The following is a 20,976-nucleotide window of genomic DNA, read 5'->3' on the forward strand; positions in this document are numbered from 1 at the left end:
AGTTTTTGAAAAAAATAAAAAGGACCTATACTTTATTGACAGCCCTCATACTTTTCGATAATGATTTATGATGGTAATCTTCCTCATAACCACGAATTATCTATTATTAATAGAAATATCTGAAAAATCTTACTAGGATCAATCAATTCAATCAATGTTATTTATATAGCGCCAAATCACAACAAACAGTTGCCCCAAGGCGCTTTATATTGTAAGGCAAGGCCATACTATAATTACGTAAAAACCCCAACGGTCAAAACGACCCCCTGTGAGCAAGCACTTGGCGACAGTGGGAAGGAAAAACTCCCTTTTAACAGGAAGAAACCTCCAGCAGAACCAGGCTCAGGGAGGGGCAGTCTTCTGCTGGGACTGGTTGGGGCTGAGGGAAAGAACCAAGAAAAAGACATGCTGTGGAGGGGAGCAGAGATCAATCAAGTAGTGGACAGTTTTTATCATACAATAATGTGAACACTCTTAAAAATTGTTGTAGGGTGGGCACAAATGGGATATTAAACCCAGTAAATACTACAGTATCTCTATTTTCAAAGGCCAGCTCAACAATGACTGATTCTTTAGAAATCAATATATAGAATATAGGTTGAAGAGGATTTGCAGATCATTGTATTCTGTTTTTATTTTATTTTGTACATCAACCACTGCAGAACCATTGCAACCACAGGCTCCTAGAGAAGAACAGTGAGGCTTCCAGCTCAACCAACCAACAATCATGGCGACAGCGGGTAAGCTACCCAGGAATGTAACACTGCGTGATGTCAACTCAGTATTTTTACACAACTGCCAACCAGCATTTTTTATTACATACTGTACATATTTTAGAATGTCAGTAAATCAAATTTGAAGCTGCATCTAGTTTTATATGTGATCGTAGGATATTTTAACAATTTTAAATTTCTCAAAAATTACTATACTACACCATGATATTTAAATATTTATTTCTTTATTGCTCAAACCATAGAGTTCAAACGGCTTTTCCGGTTAATCCAATTAATTCAGCAGCGTCTGCTGAAGGGAAAAACATGAGAACTATCAGCCTGTTTTTTTTTTTTTCCATTTCATATTTTTATTCGAATACGCATACAAATTTTAACTTATTTATTGATTTATTTATATCGTCTGTTTTTGATTAAAAGTGGTCTCCAATAGTAAAGCACACTTCCTGTTTTGACTGCGTGTATTGTAGTTAGCTTGACGGCAGCATAAAGCTGTTGAGGTGCGTTTGGGGGTGAATCAGTTTCGACCGGTGGAGGAGCGGCGCTCGTCTGTTCGTACTTTTATGACTGATTTTGAGGCTGGATCCGTGTCATTGGCGTCTTCCTGAACCTCAGAATGAAAGTTTTACCGGGTACACGTGGACCACGGAAAGCCACATCTCTACTGTTAATGTGCCTGATTGTCGTGACAGCAGCAGGTCAGTAAAACATCAGCGTTAACATCATGTAGGATATTTATTATTATTATTGGTGTTACTGTTGACACTTTTTAAGTATGTCAGAATTCATAAGCATATTTTATGTATCTAATAATGTTGAAACAAGTCTGGAGAAGACTGGATGTAAAAGTGATGGTTTTGTATGTGTTATATTAAAGGGTGCACTTACATAGTCACACTATAATTTTAGCTGTGAGATTTTTTATTTCTTTTCATTCATGATGTATAGATTACTTTTCACTGTTTCTTTAAAGGGTATAATTTTAGAAATTTTAAGATGAAAAAGCCAGATTTTTTTTTTTTTTTTTTTAATGTCCTAAAATTTTTTCAAAGATGTAAAAGCTCAAGGGTGCACAAACTTTTTCACATCACTGTGCATTATGAAACAGGTCATAAAAGTTGTTTCACTGAACAGATAAATTTAACACAATGTCAAGAATCACAGTATATCATATTCAGTGTTGCCACAGTTACTTTGAAAAAGTAATCCAGTTACTGATTACTCCTTGAAAAAGTAACTTAGTTACTTTACTGATTACTCAATTGGAAAAGTAACTAAGTTAGATTACTAGTTACTTTTTTAGTTACTTTCCACAGCTGCCGACAACAACCCTCTGCCACCTCAACGTGACAATGATGCCTGTTTTGCCAAAACTCACTTTATAGTCACCCTTTCTTGGCTTCAATGAAAATAAATACTTGTTTTATACAAAGTAAAATAAAGACCTCTTTCTTGACCTCATATTTAACTGTTGACAGCACTGTAACAGTAAAACTTGCAATTTCTAACCTACATTGTTTATAAATGTAACTATTAAATTCTTCCTAACATTTTCTAACATTTAAATTCTCTCTAAACATTTTACTTATTGAAATTATTTTTATTATAAGTAGTATTAGTAGTTGTAGTAAAAAAAAAAAAAAAACGGCTTAAAAACTGGACCTTTAATCTAGGGGTGTTGTGGGGGGGCACATCCCTGCCCCACGCCCCCATTCCATCTGGATTCGCCCCTGCTTTGGTGTTGAGCACAAAGAATGGATAACATTTATTTATGCAGAAAACATGACCAGATTTACAGGTAAGAAAGTTTTATTGCGTTTTCACATCATGTGGTCCTCAGAAAGAGAGTTTAGGTGCATTTGAGTGGAAAATAGTGTTAGTTGTTGACGCGTCGCGGAGGATCAGCTGTTTTTAACGAGACGACACGGAGCGGCTCGGAGAAAAAAAGCATGAAAAATGTCTTTGTAAAGCTCAGTGCAGGTGTGCTGTTGTCACCGCGCGTTAAGAGGAGAGGACGAGTCGTAGCTGCTGCAGAAAACCACGGATGAAAAGCTCACAGCTCGCTTTAAGTGTGTAGTTCAGTTGAACCCCGACCTCCTGCCCACAGACCAAGTTTAATGCTGCTATCGACCCACAATGTAAAAATAATAGTAACACACAGTGACTCCTTCTAGTCCCCGTTAGTACTCTAGCTGCAGCATTGTGAATTAACTGAAGGCTTTTCAGGGAACTTTTAGGACAACCTGATAATAATGAATTACAATAGTCCAGCCTAGAGGAAATAAATGCATGAATTAGTTTTTCAGCATCACTCTGAGACAAGACCTTTCTAATTTTAGAGATATTGCGTAAATGCAAAAAAGCAGTCCTACATGTTTGTTTAATATGCGCTTTGAATGACATATCCTGATCAAAAGTGACTCCAAGATTTCTCACAGTATTACTAGAGGTCAGGGTAATGCCATCCAGAGTAAGAATCTGGTTAGACACCATATTTCTAAGATTTGTGGGGCCAAGTACAATAACTTCAGTTTTATCTGAGTTTAAAAGCAGGAAATTAGAGGTCATCCATGTCTTTATGTCTGTAAGACAATCCTGCAGTTTAGCTAATTGGTGTGTGTCCTCTGGCTTCATGGATAGATAAAGCTGGGTATCATCTGCGTAACAATGAAAATTTAAGCAATGCCGTCTAATAGTACTGCCTAAGGGAAGCATGTATAAAGTGAATAAAATTGGTCCTTGCACAGAACCTTGTGGAACTCCATAATTAACCTTAGTCTGTGAAGAAGATTCCCCATTTACATGAACAAATTGTAATCTATTGCATAAATATGATTCAAACCACCGCAGTTCCTTTAATACCTATGGCATGCTCTAATCTCTGTAATAAAAGTTTATGGTCAACAGTATCAAAAGCAGCACTGAGGTCTAACAGAACAAGCACAGAGATGAGTCCACTGTCCGAGGCCATAAGAAGATCATTTGTAACCTTCACTAATGCTGTTTCTGTACTATGATGAATTCTAAAACCTGACTGAAACTCTTCAAATAGACCATTCCTCTGCAGATGATCAGTTAGCTGTTTTACAACTACCCTTTCAAGAATTTTTGAGACAAAAGGAAGGTTGGAGATTGGCCTATAATTAGCTAAGATAGCTGGGTCAAGTGATGGCTTTTTAAGTAATGGTTTAATTACTGCCACCTTAAAAGCCTGTGGTACATAGCCAACTAATAAAGATAGATTGATCATATTTAAGATCGAAGCATTAAATAATGGTAGGGCTTCCTTGAGCAGCCTGGTAGGAATGGGGTCTAATAAACATGTTGATGGTTTGGATGAAGTAACTAATGAAAATAACTCAGACAGAACAATCTGAGAGAAAGAGTCTAACCAAATACTGGCATCAATGAAAGCAGCCAAAGAGAACGATACGTCTTTGGGATGGTTATGAGTAATTTTTTCTCTAATAGTTAAAATTTTATTAGCAAAGAAAGTCATGAAGTCATTACTAGTTAAAGTTAAAGGAATACTCGGCTCAATAGAGCTCTGACTCTGTCAGCCTGGCTACAGTGCTGAAAAGAAACCTGGGGTTGTTCTTATTTTCTTCAATTAGTGATGAGTAGTAAGATGTCCTAGCTTTACGGAGGGCTTTTTTATAGAGCAACAGACTCTTTTTCCAGGCTAAGTGAAGATCTTCTAAATTAGTGAGACGCCATTTCCTCTCCAACGTACGGGTTATCTGCTTTAAGCTGCGAGTTTGTGAGTTATACCACGGAGTCAGGCACTTCTGATTTAAAGCTCTCTTTTTCAGAGGAGCTACAGCATCCAAAGTTGTCTTCAATGAGGATGTAAAACTATTGACGAGATACTCTATCTCACTTACAGAGTTTAGGTAGCTACTCTGCACTGTGTTGGTATATGGCATTAGAGAACATAAAGAAGGAATCATATCCTTAAACCTAGTTACAGCGCTTTCTGAAAGACTTCTAGTGTAATGAAACTTATTCCCCACTGCTGGGTAGTCCATCAGAGTAAACGTAAGTGTTATTAAGAAATGATCAGACAGAAGGGGGTTTTCAGGGAATACTGTTAAGTCTTCAATTTTCATACCATAAGTCAGAACAACATCTAAGATATGATTAAAGTGGTGGGTGGACTCATTTACATTTTGAGCAAAGCCAATTGAGTCTAATAATACATTAAATGCAGTGTTGAGGCTGTCATTCTCAGCATCTGTGTGGCTGTTAAAATCGCCCACTATAATTATCTTATCTGAGCTAAGCACTAAGTCAGACAAAAGGTCTGAAAATTCACAGAGAAACTCACAGTAACGACCAGGTGGACGATAGATAATAACAAATAAAACTGGTTTTTGGGACTTCCAGTTTGGATGGACAAGACTAAGAGTCAAGCTTTCAAATGAATTAAAGCTCTGTCTGGGTTTTTGATTAATTAATAAGCTGGAATGGAAGATTGCTGCTAATCCTCTGCCTCGGCCCGTGCTACGAGCATTCTGGCAGTTAGTGTGACTCGGGGGAGTTGACTCATTTAAACTAACATATTCATCCTGCTTTAACCAGGTTTCTGTAAGGCAGAATAAATCAATATGTTGATCAATTATTGTATCATTTACTAACAGGGATTTAGACGAGAGAGATCTAATGTTTAATAGACCACATTTAACTGTTTTAGTCTGTGGTGCAGTTGAAGGTGCTATATTATTTTTTCTTTTTGAATTTTTATGCTTAAATAGATTTTTGCTGGTTTTTGGTGGTCTGGGAGCAGGCACAGTCTCTACGGGGATGGGGTAATGAGGGGATGGCAGGGGGAGAGAAGCTGCAGAGAGGCGTGTAAGACTACAACTCTGCTTCCTGGTCCCAACCCTGGACAGTCACGGTTTGGAGGATTTAAGAAAATTGGCCAGATTTCTAGAAATGAGAGCTGTTCCATCCAAAGTGGGATGGATGCTGTCTCTCCTAACAAGACCAGGTTTTCCCCAGAAGCTTTGCCAATTATCTATGAAGCCCACCTCATTTTTTGGACACCACTCAGACAGCCAGCAATTCAAGGAGAACATGCGGCTAAACATGTCACTCCCGGTCCGATTGGGAAGGGGCCCAGAGAAAACTACAGAGTCCGACATTGTTTTTGCAAAGTTACACACCGATTCAATGTTAATTTTAGTGACCTCCGACTGGCGTAACCGGGTGTCATTACTGCCGACGTGAATTACAATCTTACCAAATTTACGCTTAGCCTTAGCCAGCAGTTTCAAATTTCCTTCAATGTCGCCTGCTCTGGCCCCCGGAAGACAATTGACTATGGTTGCTGGTGTCGCTAACTTCACATTTCTCAAAACTGTGTCGCCAATAACCAGAGTTTGATCCTCGGCGGGTGTGTCATCGAGTGGGGAAAAACGGTTAGAGATGTGAACGGGTTGGCGGTGTACACGGGGCTTCTGTTTAGAACTACGCTTCCTCCTCAGAGTCACCCAGTCGGCCTGCTTTCCCGGCTGCTCGGGATCTGCCAGAGGGAAAATAACGGTGGCTAAGCTACCTTGGTCCGCACCGACTACAGGGGCCTGGCTAGCTGTAGAATTTTCCCTGGTGCGGAGCCGAGTCTCCAATTCGCCCAGCCTGGCCTCCAAAGCTACGAATAAGCTACACTTATTACAAGTACCATTACTGCTAAAGGAGGCCGAGGAATAACTAAACATTTCACATCCAGAGCAGAACAGTGCAGGAGAGACAGGAGAAGCCACCATGCTAAACCGGCTAAGAGCTAGTAGCTGCGTTAAGCTAGCAGATTCCTAAAAACACACAAAGTGAATAATGTGTAAATAATTTAGAGGTGATTCAGCAGAGGGAGTGCTTTAGTTAAGGCACGTGAAGATTACACTGTGAAACAAATCATTATCTAGTTAACTAAATCAATCTAACTGCGCAGATTAAACAGCTAACAGATACAGCAAAACACCGCTGTGCTCCGGAACAGGAAGTGATACAATACCGCAGTGAGAGCCAACCACCAGTAGAGGCTGATATGTTATGCCCATAAGATCTTCACCGAAAGCCATCTGAATTTTCCGAATGGTTTTCACCTGGCTGTCTCTCACAGTTTCTGAAAAAAGTTTGATGCAGCAAAGCGGCGGTCGCTCAGCCATTTTCCTGACAATGAAAATCCGCCGAGGGGGCTGGACCACTCCTCACACAAAGTGTGCTCACAGGCGAATGACGCAACCAGACCAGGTGGACGATAGCTAATAACAAATAAAACTGGTTTTTGGGACTTCCAATTTGGATGGACAAGACTAAGAGTCAAGCTTTCAAATGAATTAAAGCTCTGTCTGGGTTTTTGATTAGATAATAAGATGGAATGGAAGATTGCTGCTAATCCTCTGCCTCGGCCCGTGCTACGAGCATTCTGGCAGTTAGTGTGACTCGGGGGAGTTGACTCATTTAAACTAACATATTCATCCTGCTGTAACCAGGTTTCTGTAAGGCAGAATAAATCAATATGTTGATCAATTATTATATCATTTACTAACAGGGACTTAGACGAGAGAGACCTAATGTTTAATAGACCACATTTAACTGTTTTAGTCTGTGGTGCAGTTGAAGGTGCTATATTATTTTTTCTTTTTGAATTTTTATGCTTAAATAGATTTTTGCTGGTTATTGGTGGTCTGGGAGCAGGCACAGTCTCTACGGGGATGGGGTAATGAGGGGATGGCAGGGGGAGAGAAGCTGCAGAGAGGTGTGTAAGACTACAGCTCTGCTTCCTGGTCCCAACCCTGGATAGTCACGGTTTGGAGGATTTAAGAAAATTGGCCAGATTTCTAGAAATGAGAGCTGTTCCATCCAAAGTGGGATGGATGCCGTCTCTCCTAACAAGACCAGGTTTTCCCCAGAAGCTTTGCCAATTATCTATGAAGGTGGTGGAGAGTATGCCCAAACATGTAAGAGTGGTGATAGGAGCAGGCTTCATTGGGCATGTTGGTGAAGTGAACAGAGGTGATGAGGAAGTAATGGGAAGATATGGTGCCAAGGACAGGAATGTGGAAGGACAGATGGTAGTTGGTTTTGCAGAAAGAATGAAAATGGCTGTGGTGAATACCAACTTTAAAAGGGAGGAGCACAGGGTGACATATACAGTTATGCTCAAAAGTTTACATACCCTGGCAAAATTTTAGAATTTTTTTTGGAAGGGGCATTCGTCAGAGAATATGAATGATGACACAAACTTTTTTGTCACTCATGTCTAGTGGTTGTGTGAAGCCATTTATTGTCAAACAACTGTGTTTACTCTTTTAAATCATAATGACAACAGAAACTACCCAAATGACCCTGATCAAAAGTTTACATACCCCAGTTCTTAATACAGTTTATTGCCTCTTTTAACATCAAAGACAGCTTGGAGTCTTTTGTGGTAGTTGTGGATGAGGCTCTTTTGCTTCTCTGATGGTAAAGCTGCCCATTCTTCTTGGCAAAAGGCTTCCAGTTCCTGTAAATTCCTGGGCTGTCTTGCATGAACTGCACATTTGAGATCTCCCCAGAGTGGCTCAATGATATTGAGGTCAGGAGACTGAGATGGCCACTGCAGAACCTTCACTTTATTCTGCTGTAGCCAAAGACAGGTCTACTTGGCCTTGTGTTTTGGATAGTTGTCATGTTGGAACGTCCAAGTACGTCCCATGCGCAGCTTCCAGGCTGATGAGTGCACATTTTCCTCCAGTATTTTCTGAAAAAAAATGCTGCATTCATCCTGCCATTAATTTTGACCACATTTCCTGTGCCTTTGTATCTCACACATCCCCAAAACATCAGCGATCCACCGCCGTGCTTCACAGTAGAAAGGGTGTCCCTTTCATCATAGGCCTTGTTGACTCCTCTCCCAATGTAACATTTATGGTTGTGGCCAAAAGTTAAATTTTGGTCTCATCACTCCGAATGACTGTGTTTTCTGTGGTGTTTGGTGTATTGTAAGCAGGATACTGTGTGACATTTGCGTAGTAATGGCTGTCTTCTGGCAGCTCGACCATGCCCATTTTTCTTCAAGTGCCTCCTTATTGTGTATCTTGAAACAGCCACAACACTTCTTTCCAGAGAGTCCTGTATTTCAGCTGAAGTTATTTGTGGGTTTTTCTTTGCATCCCAAGCAATTTTCCTGGGAGTTGTTGCTGGGATTTGTAGTGGTCTACCTGACCGTGGATTGGTTACAACAGAATCACTTATTTTCCACTTCTTACTTATACCCCCGTCACACATAGCCGGAATCACACACAGTGGCGTCGGAATTATGAATCAGCGCACATTCGAAAAGTATCGTATTTCTGTTCCAAAACGTTCTGACAGCCATCTGCAGAAGTTGACACAGCTGGTCAAAATCGGCCAGCGGCCCCGAGTGTGATGAACATGTTCAAAACTCTCTGTGCGCCGTCGAGATGGGCCACCTATCTGACAGCGATCCATGTGTAATCTGATGACCATCTGACCGCAATTTACATATTCCGATGGCGGCAAAATGGGATCCGAAATTATTTGAGCGCATACGAGGGAACCTCGAGATAAATCTGGTACCGCAAAGCCTGCCAGTATGACCCCCCCAGTGCAAAGGAACTGTTGAAATGTATGTGGCACATTTCATCACAGTAACAATTATGAATTATCATGCACAGTGAATGTGAACAATTCTTTTACTTTCCTTATGACTCAAAAACCAAAAACGTCAGTGCAGCAATGGATGAAAGATGCAAGGGTGTGTCAGGAGTCCAGAAACTCACCGACCTTTTATATACACCCACTGATTACAAGCAAACAGATCACAGGTGAAGATGGTTACCTTTTGCAGCCAATCAAACCCATTTGTGTCAACTTATCTGCATGTTATCAGGCCAAAATCACCAGGGTATGTAAACCTTTGAGCAGGATCATTTGGGTAGTTTCTGTTGTCATTATGATTTAAAAGAGTAAACACAGTTGTTTCATAATAAATGTCTTCACACAACTACTAACCATGAATGAAAAAAACTGTTTTTATGATACCAATATTCTCTGAAAAATGGGTGCAAAAAAAAAAAAAAACATTCTGCCAGGGTATGTAAACTTTTGAGCACAACTGTAAAATTGGAGGAAGGTGCACCCATGTGGACTACATTCTTTGTAAGATATGCAAGCTAGAATAAATTGGAGACTGTAAGGTGGTGGAAGGGAGAGGGTAGCTAGACATCACAGGATGGTGGTTTGTAGGATGACCTTAGAGATGAAGAAGAAGAGGGTCAGAGCTCAACAAAGGATCAGGTGGTGGAAGCTGAAGGAGGAAGACTGTGTTAAATTCAGTGAGCAGGTGAGACAGGCAGTGGATGGAGGGGAAGAAATCTAGGAGGGTCCGAGGTGTGACATCTGGGCAGGGGAAGGAAGACAAGGAGACTTGGTGATGAAATAAAGATGTTCAGGAAAGAATAAGGAGAAAGAGGTTGGCGGAAAAAAAATGGGATAGTTGGAGAGATGAAGAAAGTAGACAGTGGTACAAGGAAATGTGGTGTAAGGCAAAAACAGAAGTGGCAAAAGCTAAGGAAAAGTATATAGTGACCTGTAAAAGAAGTTGAACAATAAGGAAGGAGAAAAGGACTTGTACCGATTGGCCAAACAAAGGGATAGAGCTGGGAAGGATGTGCACCAGGTTAGGGTGGTAAAAGATATAGATGGTAAAGTGCTGATAAGTGAGGACAGTGTGTTGAGAAGCTGGAGGGAGTATTTTGAGGAGCTGATGAATGAAGAAAATGAGAGAGAAAAAAATGCCGGATGATGCGGAGAGAGTAAATCAGGAAGTGCAAGAGATTAGTAAGGGTGAAGTAAGGGAAGCTATGAAGAGTGGAAAGGCAGTCAGTCCAGTTGACATTCCAGTGGAGACATGGAAATGTTTAGGAGAGATGGCAGTGAAGTTTATAACCAAATTTTTAAGAACAAGGGTGATGTGCAGGGCTGCACTAACTACAGAGACATTAAGCTGATGAGCCACAGCATGACGTTATGGGAAAGAGTAGTAGAAGGTAGGCTTTGAAAACAGGTGAAGATCTGCGAGCAGTAATATGGTTTCTTGCCGAGAAAGAACACTACAGATGCAATGTTTGCTCTGAGAGTACTGATGGAGAAGTACAGAGAAGGCCAGAAAGAGTTACATTGTGTGTTTGTGGATTTAGCAAAAAAAAAAAAGGTGCCAGTTGAAGAGTTGTGGCATTGTATGAGGAAGTCTGGAGTGGCAGAGAAATACAGGAGGCAGAGCTGGAGGTGAGATGTTGCAATTCTCTTTAGGAGTGACGAGGATGGACAGGATTAGGAATGAACATATCAGAGGGACAGCTCAGGTGGGACGGTTTGGAGACAAAGTCAGAGAGTAGAGATTGAGATGATTTGGACATGTGCAGAGGAGGAACCCAGGGTATATAGGGAGAAGGATGCTGAGGACAGAGCCACCAGGCAGGAGGAGAAGAGGGAAGCCAAAGAGGAGCATTATGGAGGCACTGAGGGAGGACATGCAGGTGGTTTGTGTGACAGAGGAAGATACAGAGGACAGGGTGAGATGGAAACGATTGATCTGCTGTGGTGACCCTAATAGGAGCAGCTGAAAGAAGAGGACACCAATATTTTCATAATTCTTTATGTATTTTGAATAGTCAATTAATTTTGACATGTCATTTTCCAGAGATATGCACTTTAAGCAGAGTAGATCCTGATTAGTACGTAGCTGACAGACTGCATAGGAAGATCAGAAACTGTCCAGATTTCTGCATATACAACTGGAGTTTTGTCAGGAAGGGTAGCCAGCATAAAACTTGTTCCAAATCCCAATGCAGATTTTTACTGCACCCGCTGTGTCGATCTTAAGGGTCCCTTCACACATAGTGCAGATTTGGTCGAAGTGCGCATGAAGCGCGCACGAAGCAGGAATCGTATGCAAAATATGTAAAATCGTAGCTGTTTCTAACACCTGTACACCTGTTGCTACAACTTTTTGCGCACACCAGCAGCTGAACGACAGAGTGTGCGCTGTGCGAGTCCATCGAACCCTCTCACGGCAGGTGTCGGCCAAATTCCAGGTGACACACACGAACATCTAACACCGCTTGTTTGGCACTTAGAAAATGTGTGGCCATTCACACTGTTAGCATGAAAACAATCAGCGGACAATCACTATCGAGCTGGATGTGAAATAAGTGCCCCACAAGTATGGCTTTGCAAACACACAGTGACACGTTGGTGTGTGCGCTGAAATGACGGGGTGTGGCCACTGACAGGAGGGGCTGTGGAGATCTGTGGATCTGGATGTCCCAGTGGATGGACATGAACTAACAACTGCCCACTGTGTGTGTCTGCTTGCTGTCAACATGTGGACATACATAAAAACATATATCGCTGTTCCAGTGGGCTGCAGCGAGCACACACACATTGACAGGCTACCCCAGGTGAAACGGACCGTCAGATCATAACGCTGCGGTGATCTTTACTGTTTATTGCTTTATATTGACTGATTTGGAGAATTCTGTGGCGAAACTTACTGGTATCTTTTTTGTCCCAGCTGACTGTCCCCCTCCTGAAAATAAGAATAATCTCATCTTAACCGAGGAAACAATTTTGATGAGTGACTTTCCTGATGGTTCCGTGGCCACTTATGAGTGCATTTCTGGTTATATTCGAGAAAGTGGATCTTCAACTGCAAGCTGCAATAATGGGAAATGGACTGAACCAGATCTCGTCTGTCAAAGTGAGTCCAGTCTGCTCTGTCATTGACACTATTCTGCTTTTTAAAGTAAAATGGTCCTTAATGTTTGCTTGTGTATTACAGAGAAAGACTGTGGTCTCCCCAGACCTCGACCACATATGAGGTTTGGGATCCGTGACGGTACTCTGTATGGTGCTGTTATTAACATAATATGTGATAAAGGGTGAGTGTAATGTGAAATGGATATTTTAAAATAGTTGTTGACTAAAATATGTATGAATAAGACACAGTTTGACTGTGGAAATGTATTACTTTACAAAAGCCATGCCTTGTATACTTTCTTCGTTCATCAGGTACAGCATTGTTGGGCCAGGCCATGCTCAGTGTTACCATTCAGGATGGAAGGTGATCACTCGGTGTCTCGGTAAATTTGATGGATTTTGTGTATTAACAACTATGATTACTAAAACATTCTTACTAAAAAGAAACTACAACAAAAGCTAAGAAAAGTACATCATTTACACATATTGTATGTGGCAGTTTGCTTGATGTTTAGTTATGAAATCTTTGGCCCAAATTTCTTTTTGTGTAAAGTCAAATGGTGGGCAGAGTTGTGCTAATCCACTAAGGGCTAATTACTGAAGCTAACATTTTCATTAGCAGACAGCTTTTTAGCTAACTTTGAAAACCATTAGTGGAGTGATTAGCTTTCACGAAATTTAGTTCTGCTAATTTTAAATAAAGTTTAACCCTCAAAAAGACTTGTAAACCCTAAAAATCATATGATGGAGCTTATATATCATTTGCGCTAACATCACAATAACATTTTACTCATGCTATTTTCTTATTTTTTGTAATGTTTATAAAGTCATTCTCTGACCTTAACGGAGTCCTTTCCTACTGTCAGTTACCTGCTCATCCTGCAGTGCTAGCTTGTTAGCTTTTCCCAACATTGTCTGGTTGAGTCACATTTTAATGCTGCGTTCAAAACCCTCTAAATGTCAAAGATTCTGACCTCTAGCTTTGAAAGCTCTGTTAGGCCAGAATTTACGCTCAGAAACTCATGAGGAAATTGAGCAACCCGAGATATCCAAGTTGACGTCACAGCCAAGTTAGCAGCGTTGGCGAGTGGTTAAACAGCATTGGTACTAATGTTGAAAATTCATCTTTAAAATGAAATTCAAACAAGACATTACTGCTATATTAAACATTCTATGTACAATTAGGTAAGTTAGCAGCACCACACATTAGCAAAAACATCTTTAACGATTTCATTTAGCCCTAAAGATAATGCTAGCCTAGTTCTACTGTGATAGGTTAGTTTATTAAACACAAAAAATGTTAAACTGACAGTGACTGATATCCGTGTGATTTGGTAACAGATTTATACAGGTGGCCACACCGAATGTGTTTGATTATGGAGCTATGCTTATATAAAATTAAGTTAATCTATCTATATGGTTAGCGGTAGCTTCAGCTAAAGTTTTTTCATTGTTTATCGGTTTTTGCTTTATTACAGTCAAGTTTTCAGTAACCAGATTTGCACTTATCAAAGCTAACTTTCCAGTTACCATTTCACAAAAATGTGTCACTTCTGTTGCATTAAATTAACACCGCAGCAAACTCACATGGCCCCATTGAAAACAGTGTTAAATCAACTCTATCGCACTGTAAATAAGCTCTGTTCATTTTGATCAGATTGAAGTAATTTGATTTTAACACTACAATAGAGTTGCGTCAACACTGTTTTCAGTGGGACCATGTCTACTCACTGCAGTGTTCATTTAATACCGCAAAATTCATTGTGTACCTGTTTGTTTAATTCCTTAGTGGAAACCTGTGACAAACCAGGTGAAGTGACCAATGGCAGAACGTCCTGGGATTCTCTCAATGACCCACAATACGGTGATGTCATAGAGTACTCCTGTAACAAAGGATACAACCTCACAGGGAACAGTTCTGTAATGTGCAGCGAAAACGGTCAATATGAACCTCAGCCTCCAGAATGTAAACGTAAATCCACTGCTTCACTTTGTGGATAGGCGGTTGAAGATGAGTCAGTGAGTGAGTGAGATTGTGTAAATAAATCTATTCATATCATTTGGCAGTGGTAACCTGTGAAACACTTAAAGTGACCAATGGCAGAACATCATGGGATTCTGAGAACCAGCCACAGTACGGAGACGTCATTCAGTACTTCTGTAATAAAGGATACAAACTCATGGGGAACAGTTCCATCACGTGCAATGAAAACGGTCACTACGAACCTCAGCCTCCTGAATGCACAAGTAAGTCCGTTGGTGCTCTGTTGTGTGTTGGCCTCGAACTCACATGAATTAAAGGTAAATTAGGTCTTAGGGGTTGCATAGATTATGTAGTCAGTGGACCACTTTACTGCTCTGGAATGACACTTTAAGCATAACGTACAGCAGTCAGTGAGTCGCTTGATTATGACACGCCGACTGCCGCACTGTACTACTAGCGGACCCCATGTCGTGAGACCGATTTCACTTCCTGCCACTGTGCACGTACACACAGTTGCCTTTTGGTATTCAACAATTCCACATGGGTGAAAAACAAAAACTGGGACTGTAAGGACCACAACTATAAAGGATAAGCTGAAAGTTGGCGTTACACAGGGGTGCATGCCAAAAAAAAAAAAAAAAAACAGTGTGCGTGCTCAGCAAGCATTAAAAATGCTAGCTGGATACAAGGCTGTGATCCTGTTAAGTGAAGGAAACGGCACAGAGAAGCAACTGCGATGCTTTGATTTTTTTTTTTTTTTTTTACAATGACAAAGGATTTAATGTAAAACAACATTATTATAAGTGGATAATACAAGAAAGTAATTACGAATAATTTTGGGACTTGTGGACATCTTTTGTTCTGCACACCGCCGGATCAAACCACGGTAACTACAAAGACAATAGGGTTTGAACATGAATTTAGATGCCCCCCCCCCAACTGGAAAAACATGAAATTCAAAGCTACAAAAACTTCACAAACTTTATAAAGTCTGCCTGGACGAGAAAGAGGTCAGATTAGCCGACTAGCTTGAATTCTGGAATTTAAACATTAATTTTCTCCAATACCAGCATTTCAGTCTTTCTTCTTTGTTCACATTTAAATAGAACTTGTAGCATACAAGTGATATTGTTGCTGCCAAGTTGCAACTGTCAAAGTTTGAATCGTCAGCATACACATTAATTTTTTGTTAACCGAATTATCGCTGGTGTGTCAGCTTTAAAAAAAAAAAAAAAAAAAAAAAAAAAAACTGAATCGATGGAATGCTTAACAGACAAACATCAACTGTTAAATTATTTAATGGCCGTATGTGTCTCCGTACATCACCTAATGTTCTTTACACACTGATAACCATTTCCAAATTCTATCATAATTTTATACTTTTATTTCACATATTTTTGTTATCCTTTTCTTAATAATACAGATAGTTTTCAACATTGGTGTGATTGTAAATCATCCAAAAACAAATTTGCGAACTTGTGTGTTGTATGTAAAAAGATCACGACCAGTGAGGAGCCTCTCAAGATTAAGATTTTAAATAAATGCCCCAACTTGGAACTGCATTTCTATCATTTCAAAAACTGACTTTCTGTTTTTGTTGTTTTAAAATGCTAATGAAATGCTGACTTTCATCGATCACCTACTTTGATCATTTTCAAGAATCTCTGAGTTGATTTTAACATTTGAACAGCAACTATATAGTAGCTGTGTGGGAGATCAACCTAAACACTGAGGTTTGTTGTCATTTCTTCCAGGACACATCCGGTTAAGTGAACGTTTGTAGCCTAATTTAGTGGTTGTGATGCATATCCATGACAGTAAAAACACGCCTTTAACCAGAGTCTTACTCATCAACCTCCCTCACATTTACACAGTTTGGTCCATGATGATTACAGACTGGAGCCGAGTTGCCAAAGATTGAAAATCCTGGCGCTATTCTGGTAATTATTGCTCACTGGGGTGATGTTACATAACTCTGACAACTTCACCATCACTCTTGCTGATGTCATGACAGTCTGGTGGTCACTCCTAACAACTCCTGCCTTACTCATAGCCAGGAAATTTCCAGCCTTAAAGAAGTATGAATCTGCATAGCAACGAACAGTTGATACATGTTGTCAGAATTTGTCATGACAGTGACGAATTTCAACATTTTACAGTTGTTCCTGGCTGCTTAAGGACACTCATGACATATGAAGACTGATAACTGCATGAATGGTCCTGACCTACCCCACAATTTGCATCAAGATTTACCAGAATTAAATTTGTGACCCCACTCATGGGTCAAATTGCAAAAATCTGACTGTCCTATTCGTTTCACTTTCAAGCAAAAATGAAGTTTCTCTTAAGTTTTGTATTCAGCTTCATATACCAGTCAGTCAGCACTGAGCATCTTTTTGCTGACACTTTGAGCTCTTTCTTGAAGCAGTATTCAAACCTAGGGCGTAATTTTGGGGAGGGACGCTAGGGTCATGTCCCTACCAATATTCAGCCCCCTACTGTGTAATCACGACCAATAAAACCGCTGTCCTCCATTATTATGGCACATAAAGGGTTAAATGTATGCCACTGCTCAAAGCCCCCCTCTTTAACGTAGATATCCTTGTCTGATTAGCAGTGATGCCGGTCTAATCTGACCACTTTTTTTAGTAACGAGTAACGCGTTAATCTTTCTAAATCAGTAATCAGATTAAAGTTACTTCTCCAAGTCACTGTGTGTTACTATTATTTTTGCATTGTGGGTCGATAGCAGCATTAAAGTTGGTCCGTGGGCAGGGGGTCGAGGTTTGTCTGCACTGCCCACATTAAGCGAGCTGTGAGCTTTTCATCTGCGTTTTTTTGCAACAGCTACGACTTGTCCTCACCTCTTAAAGCACGGTGACAACAGCACACCAGCACTGAGCTTTACAAAGACATTTTTTATGCTTTTTTTCTCTGAGCCGCTCCGTATCTGCTGCTAAAAACAGCTGATCCTCCGCAACGCGTCAACAACTAACACTATTTTCCACTCAAATGCACATAAACGCTCTTTCTGAGGACCACATGATGTGAAAACGCAATAAAACTTTCTTACCTGTAAATCTGGTCATGTTTTCTGCATAAATAAATGTTATCCATTCTTTGTGCTCAACACCAAAGCAGGGGCGAATCCAGATGGAATGGGGGCGTGGGGCAGGGATGTGCCCCCCCACAACACCCCTAGATTAAAGGTCCAGTTTTGAAGCCTTTTTTTACTACAACTACTAATACTACTTAAAATAATAATAATTTCGACAAGTAAAATGTTTAGAGATAATTTAAATGTTAGAAAAATGTTAGAATGAATTTAATAGTTACATTTATCAACAATGTAGGTTACAAATTGCAAGTTTTACTGTTACAGTGCTGTCAACAGTTAAATATGAGGTCAAGAAAGAGGTCTTTATTTTACTTTGTATAAAACAAGTATTTATTTTCATTGAAGCCAAGAAAGGGTGACTATAAAGTGAGTTTTGGCAAAACAGGTATCATTGTCATGTTGAGGTGGCAGAGGGTTGTTGTCGGCAGCTGGGGAAAGTAACTAAAAAAGTAACTAGTAATCTAACTTACTTACTTTTCCAATTGAGTAATCAGTAAAGTAACTAAGTTACTTTTTCAAGGAGGAATCAGTAATCAGTAATTGCATTACTTTTTCAAAGTAACTGTGGCAACACTGCAGATTAGCTACCCATTTCTCGCTAACTTGGTTGGCTATCCCACTTGTCACTCCAAGCAGCACACTTCCCACAGTGGCCGCGACCGCCCATCGACCACCCCCCCCCCCCCCCCCGCCCCTATCTCTCTCTCTTGAGCTAGACTTCGGTGAGATTTGGTAATGGATGACTGCCCCCCTCCCAAGAAACGAGATTCGTTCATTCTTCACACTCAGGAATGTAAGTGCAGGGTCTCTGTCAAGCTTTAAAAACTAAGCAAACTCCCTTTCATGAATGGAAACCCTTCTTAAAAGCATTAGGCTTCTTCTGCTCTTTAGGCACTAGGCAGGTTTTAGCGATGTGGCAGGACGCATCGTTAGAGCTAGGCTACTGCACAGTTGCAGGGAACTTATTAAAAGACTGCGCGGGTGGACACAATAACAGACAGACAAACGGGAATCGATTCATTCACGAATAGGGATGGGTATCGAGAACCGGTTCCTTTCAGGTATTGTTAAGAAATGATTCGATCCACCGACATCAATAAGCTTTTTGCTTAACGATTCTGTTATTGGTCCTTCAGAGTCACCGTTATTTTGGGGGGTGTTTGTCAGGAAAACGATCATTTCTCTACATTGATTACGGACCCTGCAGTGGGTCCGTAATCAACTTTTCTGCAGCGCGGCTTTGCTTTGAACCTTGAACCAATCGAAGCAGTGGTTCGTAGATTGAAACAGTGCTTCGATTGCTTTGTTTATTCTTTCTTTCTTTCGCTTAATTTTCTGCCGCTAAAACCCTAAAGAACATACGTCTGTGAGTATTATTTACCTTTTTTTTATGTTAAACCGACTTGTTATGGTCTTCTGAAACAGTTGATAGATGTATTTTATAACTTAAAAACGGGAGCGATGCTAACGCGTTAGCATGTCTGTGGCATTTTCAATGTTAAAAGTTAGCATTAAGCAGTTGCAGCTGTCATCACATTCGGGTGCATTTGTTTTCAAATTGTAATATTTTTTTTAATTCATTTTTGTTTATATATTATAATCTGATTATTATATACAATATATACTTATTATATACAGTTTTAGAGAAAGAGAAAAAAAGAACCTGAATAGAAACACAACAGAAAATATAAAACCAACTAACAATGAACATACATAAATACATACATATAGAAATAAATAAATGTTTCCTGTGAACACCTAGTGACTCTCACGCCTCCATTTCATCCCTGTCTTATTTAAGTTTAATGACAATTTGTTTCGGTCAAACCATATTTTCAGTTTGTTAATTTCTTCAGTGATTTCCTCCAGAACTATCTGCCAAACTAGAAAACTGCTGCATCCTAGTAAGAGCAGAATACTACTGGAATGAATTTGAATAAGGAAAGTTGGGTTTTTTTCTCACTAAATGGATGCTGCACTCACTGCAGTTTATTGTCTGGAATAGTCCCAGATTGCATTTTACAGCTTCTAGAATTCATTTTTGTGCAGGTGGTGTTGGGGGGTAATTTTGAGTTTCAGCTTTTTTTGTTTTTCGTCACTTTCATCCCTGAATATGTCAATCATGAGTCACTTTTGTGCGGATTAAAGTTACTAACTGGGACTCCTGTCTTGTTGCGAGAAAGAAACGAGAATCGTCCTCCGTTCTGTTCACACAGCTCCAAACGCTGCGCGGCTCTCTGCCAAGTCAAGTTAGAACGATAGAATCCAGTCGGAATTAATAACTTCAAAGTGAAACACCGTTTTGTTTATTTTTATTTATGTCCAGGGATCAAGGATACAGTAACAAATTTCATATTTATTTACTTTAACACTCAATGAAATACATAGAAAACCTGTAAAGCCTACTTTTAGTACAAAATTCATGAGGTATTGATAAGGAATTGGATCGATAAGCAGAATCAATAATGGCATCGATATCGATAAAATCTTATCAATACCCATCCCTTTTCACGAACGTCACAACACTAGCAGATAGGGTCATTGCACTACTTTGTGTTAAATATCCATCCTCGATGAATTCAATTTAAATGTATAGCTGGAGCAATGTTGGGTTAGTTGCTTTGCTCAAGGTCACTCCAGTCATGGATGGAGGTGTAAAGAGAGGTAAGGTTAGGATTTGAGCCTGCAACCCTGTGATTGAAAGACCAGCTCCCTAACCATTGGGATGGCTCGTTAACCTATAACATCTGCATGACATGAACTTATGATTGGTAATGCAAAAAAAAAAAAAAAAAAATCTTTGTCTTGGAGCACTTTTGTGTCCCCACCAATATCAAAATCAGAGTTACTCCCTTGATTCAAACGACTACTAAATGATTGTTTCTGGAAGCGTTAACAGTTTAACTTTGATTTCTTTTTGTAAAAGCATTTCTACATAGGTGGAAAATTAATTTCCCACTCTATGGCAAGTTACCAAAGGGTAGCTCCTGCATCATAGTTACACCAATGAACTGTGACAGTGTTAATGTGTGACATTTTTGGCACGAGACCATGATCACAGTTTATCACTCAGTGCTGAGACACCTCTGTGCTGGATCATGTTCAGAAAAGATGCTACCTGACTGCAGTGTTGTAGCTAATTCTCCCTTGTGATGCGTGTATACTGTAGTACACCTCACATCTTCTCTGTTGCACAGCGGCGATCAGGTTGCATCCAAAGGTGGCTCATACTGGCTGGCACATAGAATCACCTGAATCTTCAGAGTACTGTATTTTCAGGACTGTAAGTCACACTTAAGCCTGACCCTCATCTGTCCAAAAATTGCAAAATGAAGAGGAAAAGCAAAACGTACTGCATAAGTTGCACTAGTGTGAATTTC

General features: G+C 40.1%; 1 protein-coding gene across 4 annotated transcripts in view; it reads left to right on the forward strand.

The window, feature by feature from the left end:
• Window positions 1-1,228: 1,228 nt before the first annotated feature.
• The window catches only part of im:7151449 (complement decay-accelerating factor), a 32,324-nt gene continuing 12,576 nt past the window's right edge, over window positions 1,229-20,976 (forward strand). For 3 of the 4 annotated variants that reach the window (XM_034165835.1, XM_034165836.1, XM_034165837.1), the window contains exons 1-6: window positions 1,229-1,429; window positions 12,310-12,495; window positions 12,577-12,676; window positions 12,807-12,877; window positions 14,284-14,466; window positions 14,562-14,741. In XM_034165835.1, the coding sequence (XP_034021726.1) occupies window positions 1,348-1,429; window positions 12,310-12,495; window positions 12,577-12,676; window positions 12,807-12,877; window positions 14,284-14,466; window positions 14,562-14,741 (802 nt within the window). In that variant the 5' untranslated portion in view covers window positions 1,229-1,347. The remainder of the gene's footprint in view (window positions 1,430-12,309; window positions 12,496-12,576; window positions 12,677-12,806; window positions 12,878-14,283; window positions 14,467-14,561; window positions 14,742-20,976) is intronic. The other variant, XM_034165838.1, reaches the window with a different exon arrangement.

This window comes from Thalassophryne amazonica, chromosome 3, assembly GCF_902500255.1.
Source record: "Thalassophryne amazonica chromosome 3, fThaAma1.1, whole genome shotgun sequence".
In the NCBI taxonomy this organism is placed as follows: Eukaryota; Metazoa; Chordata; class Actinopteri; order Batrachoidiformes; family Batrachoididae; genus Thalassophryne; species Thalassophryne amazonica.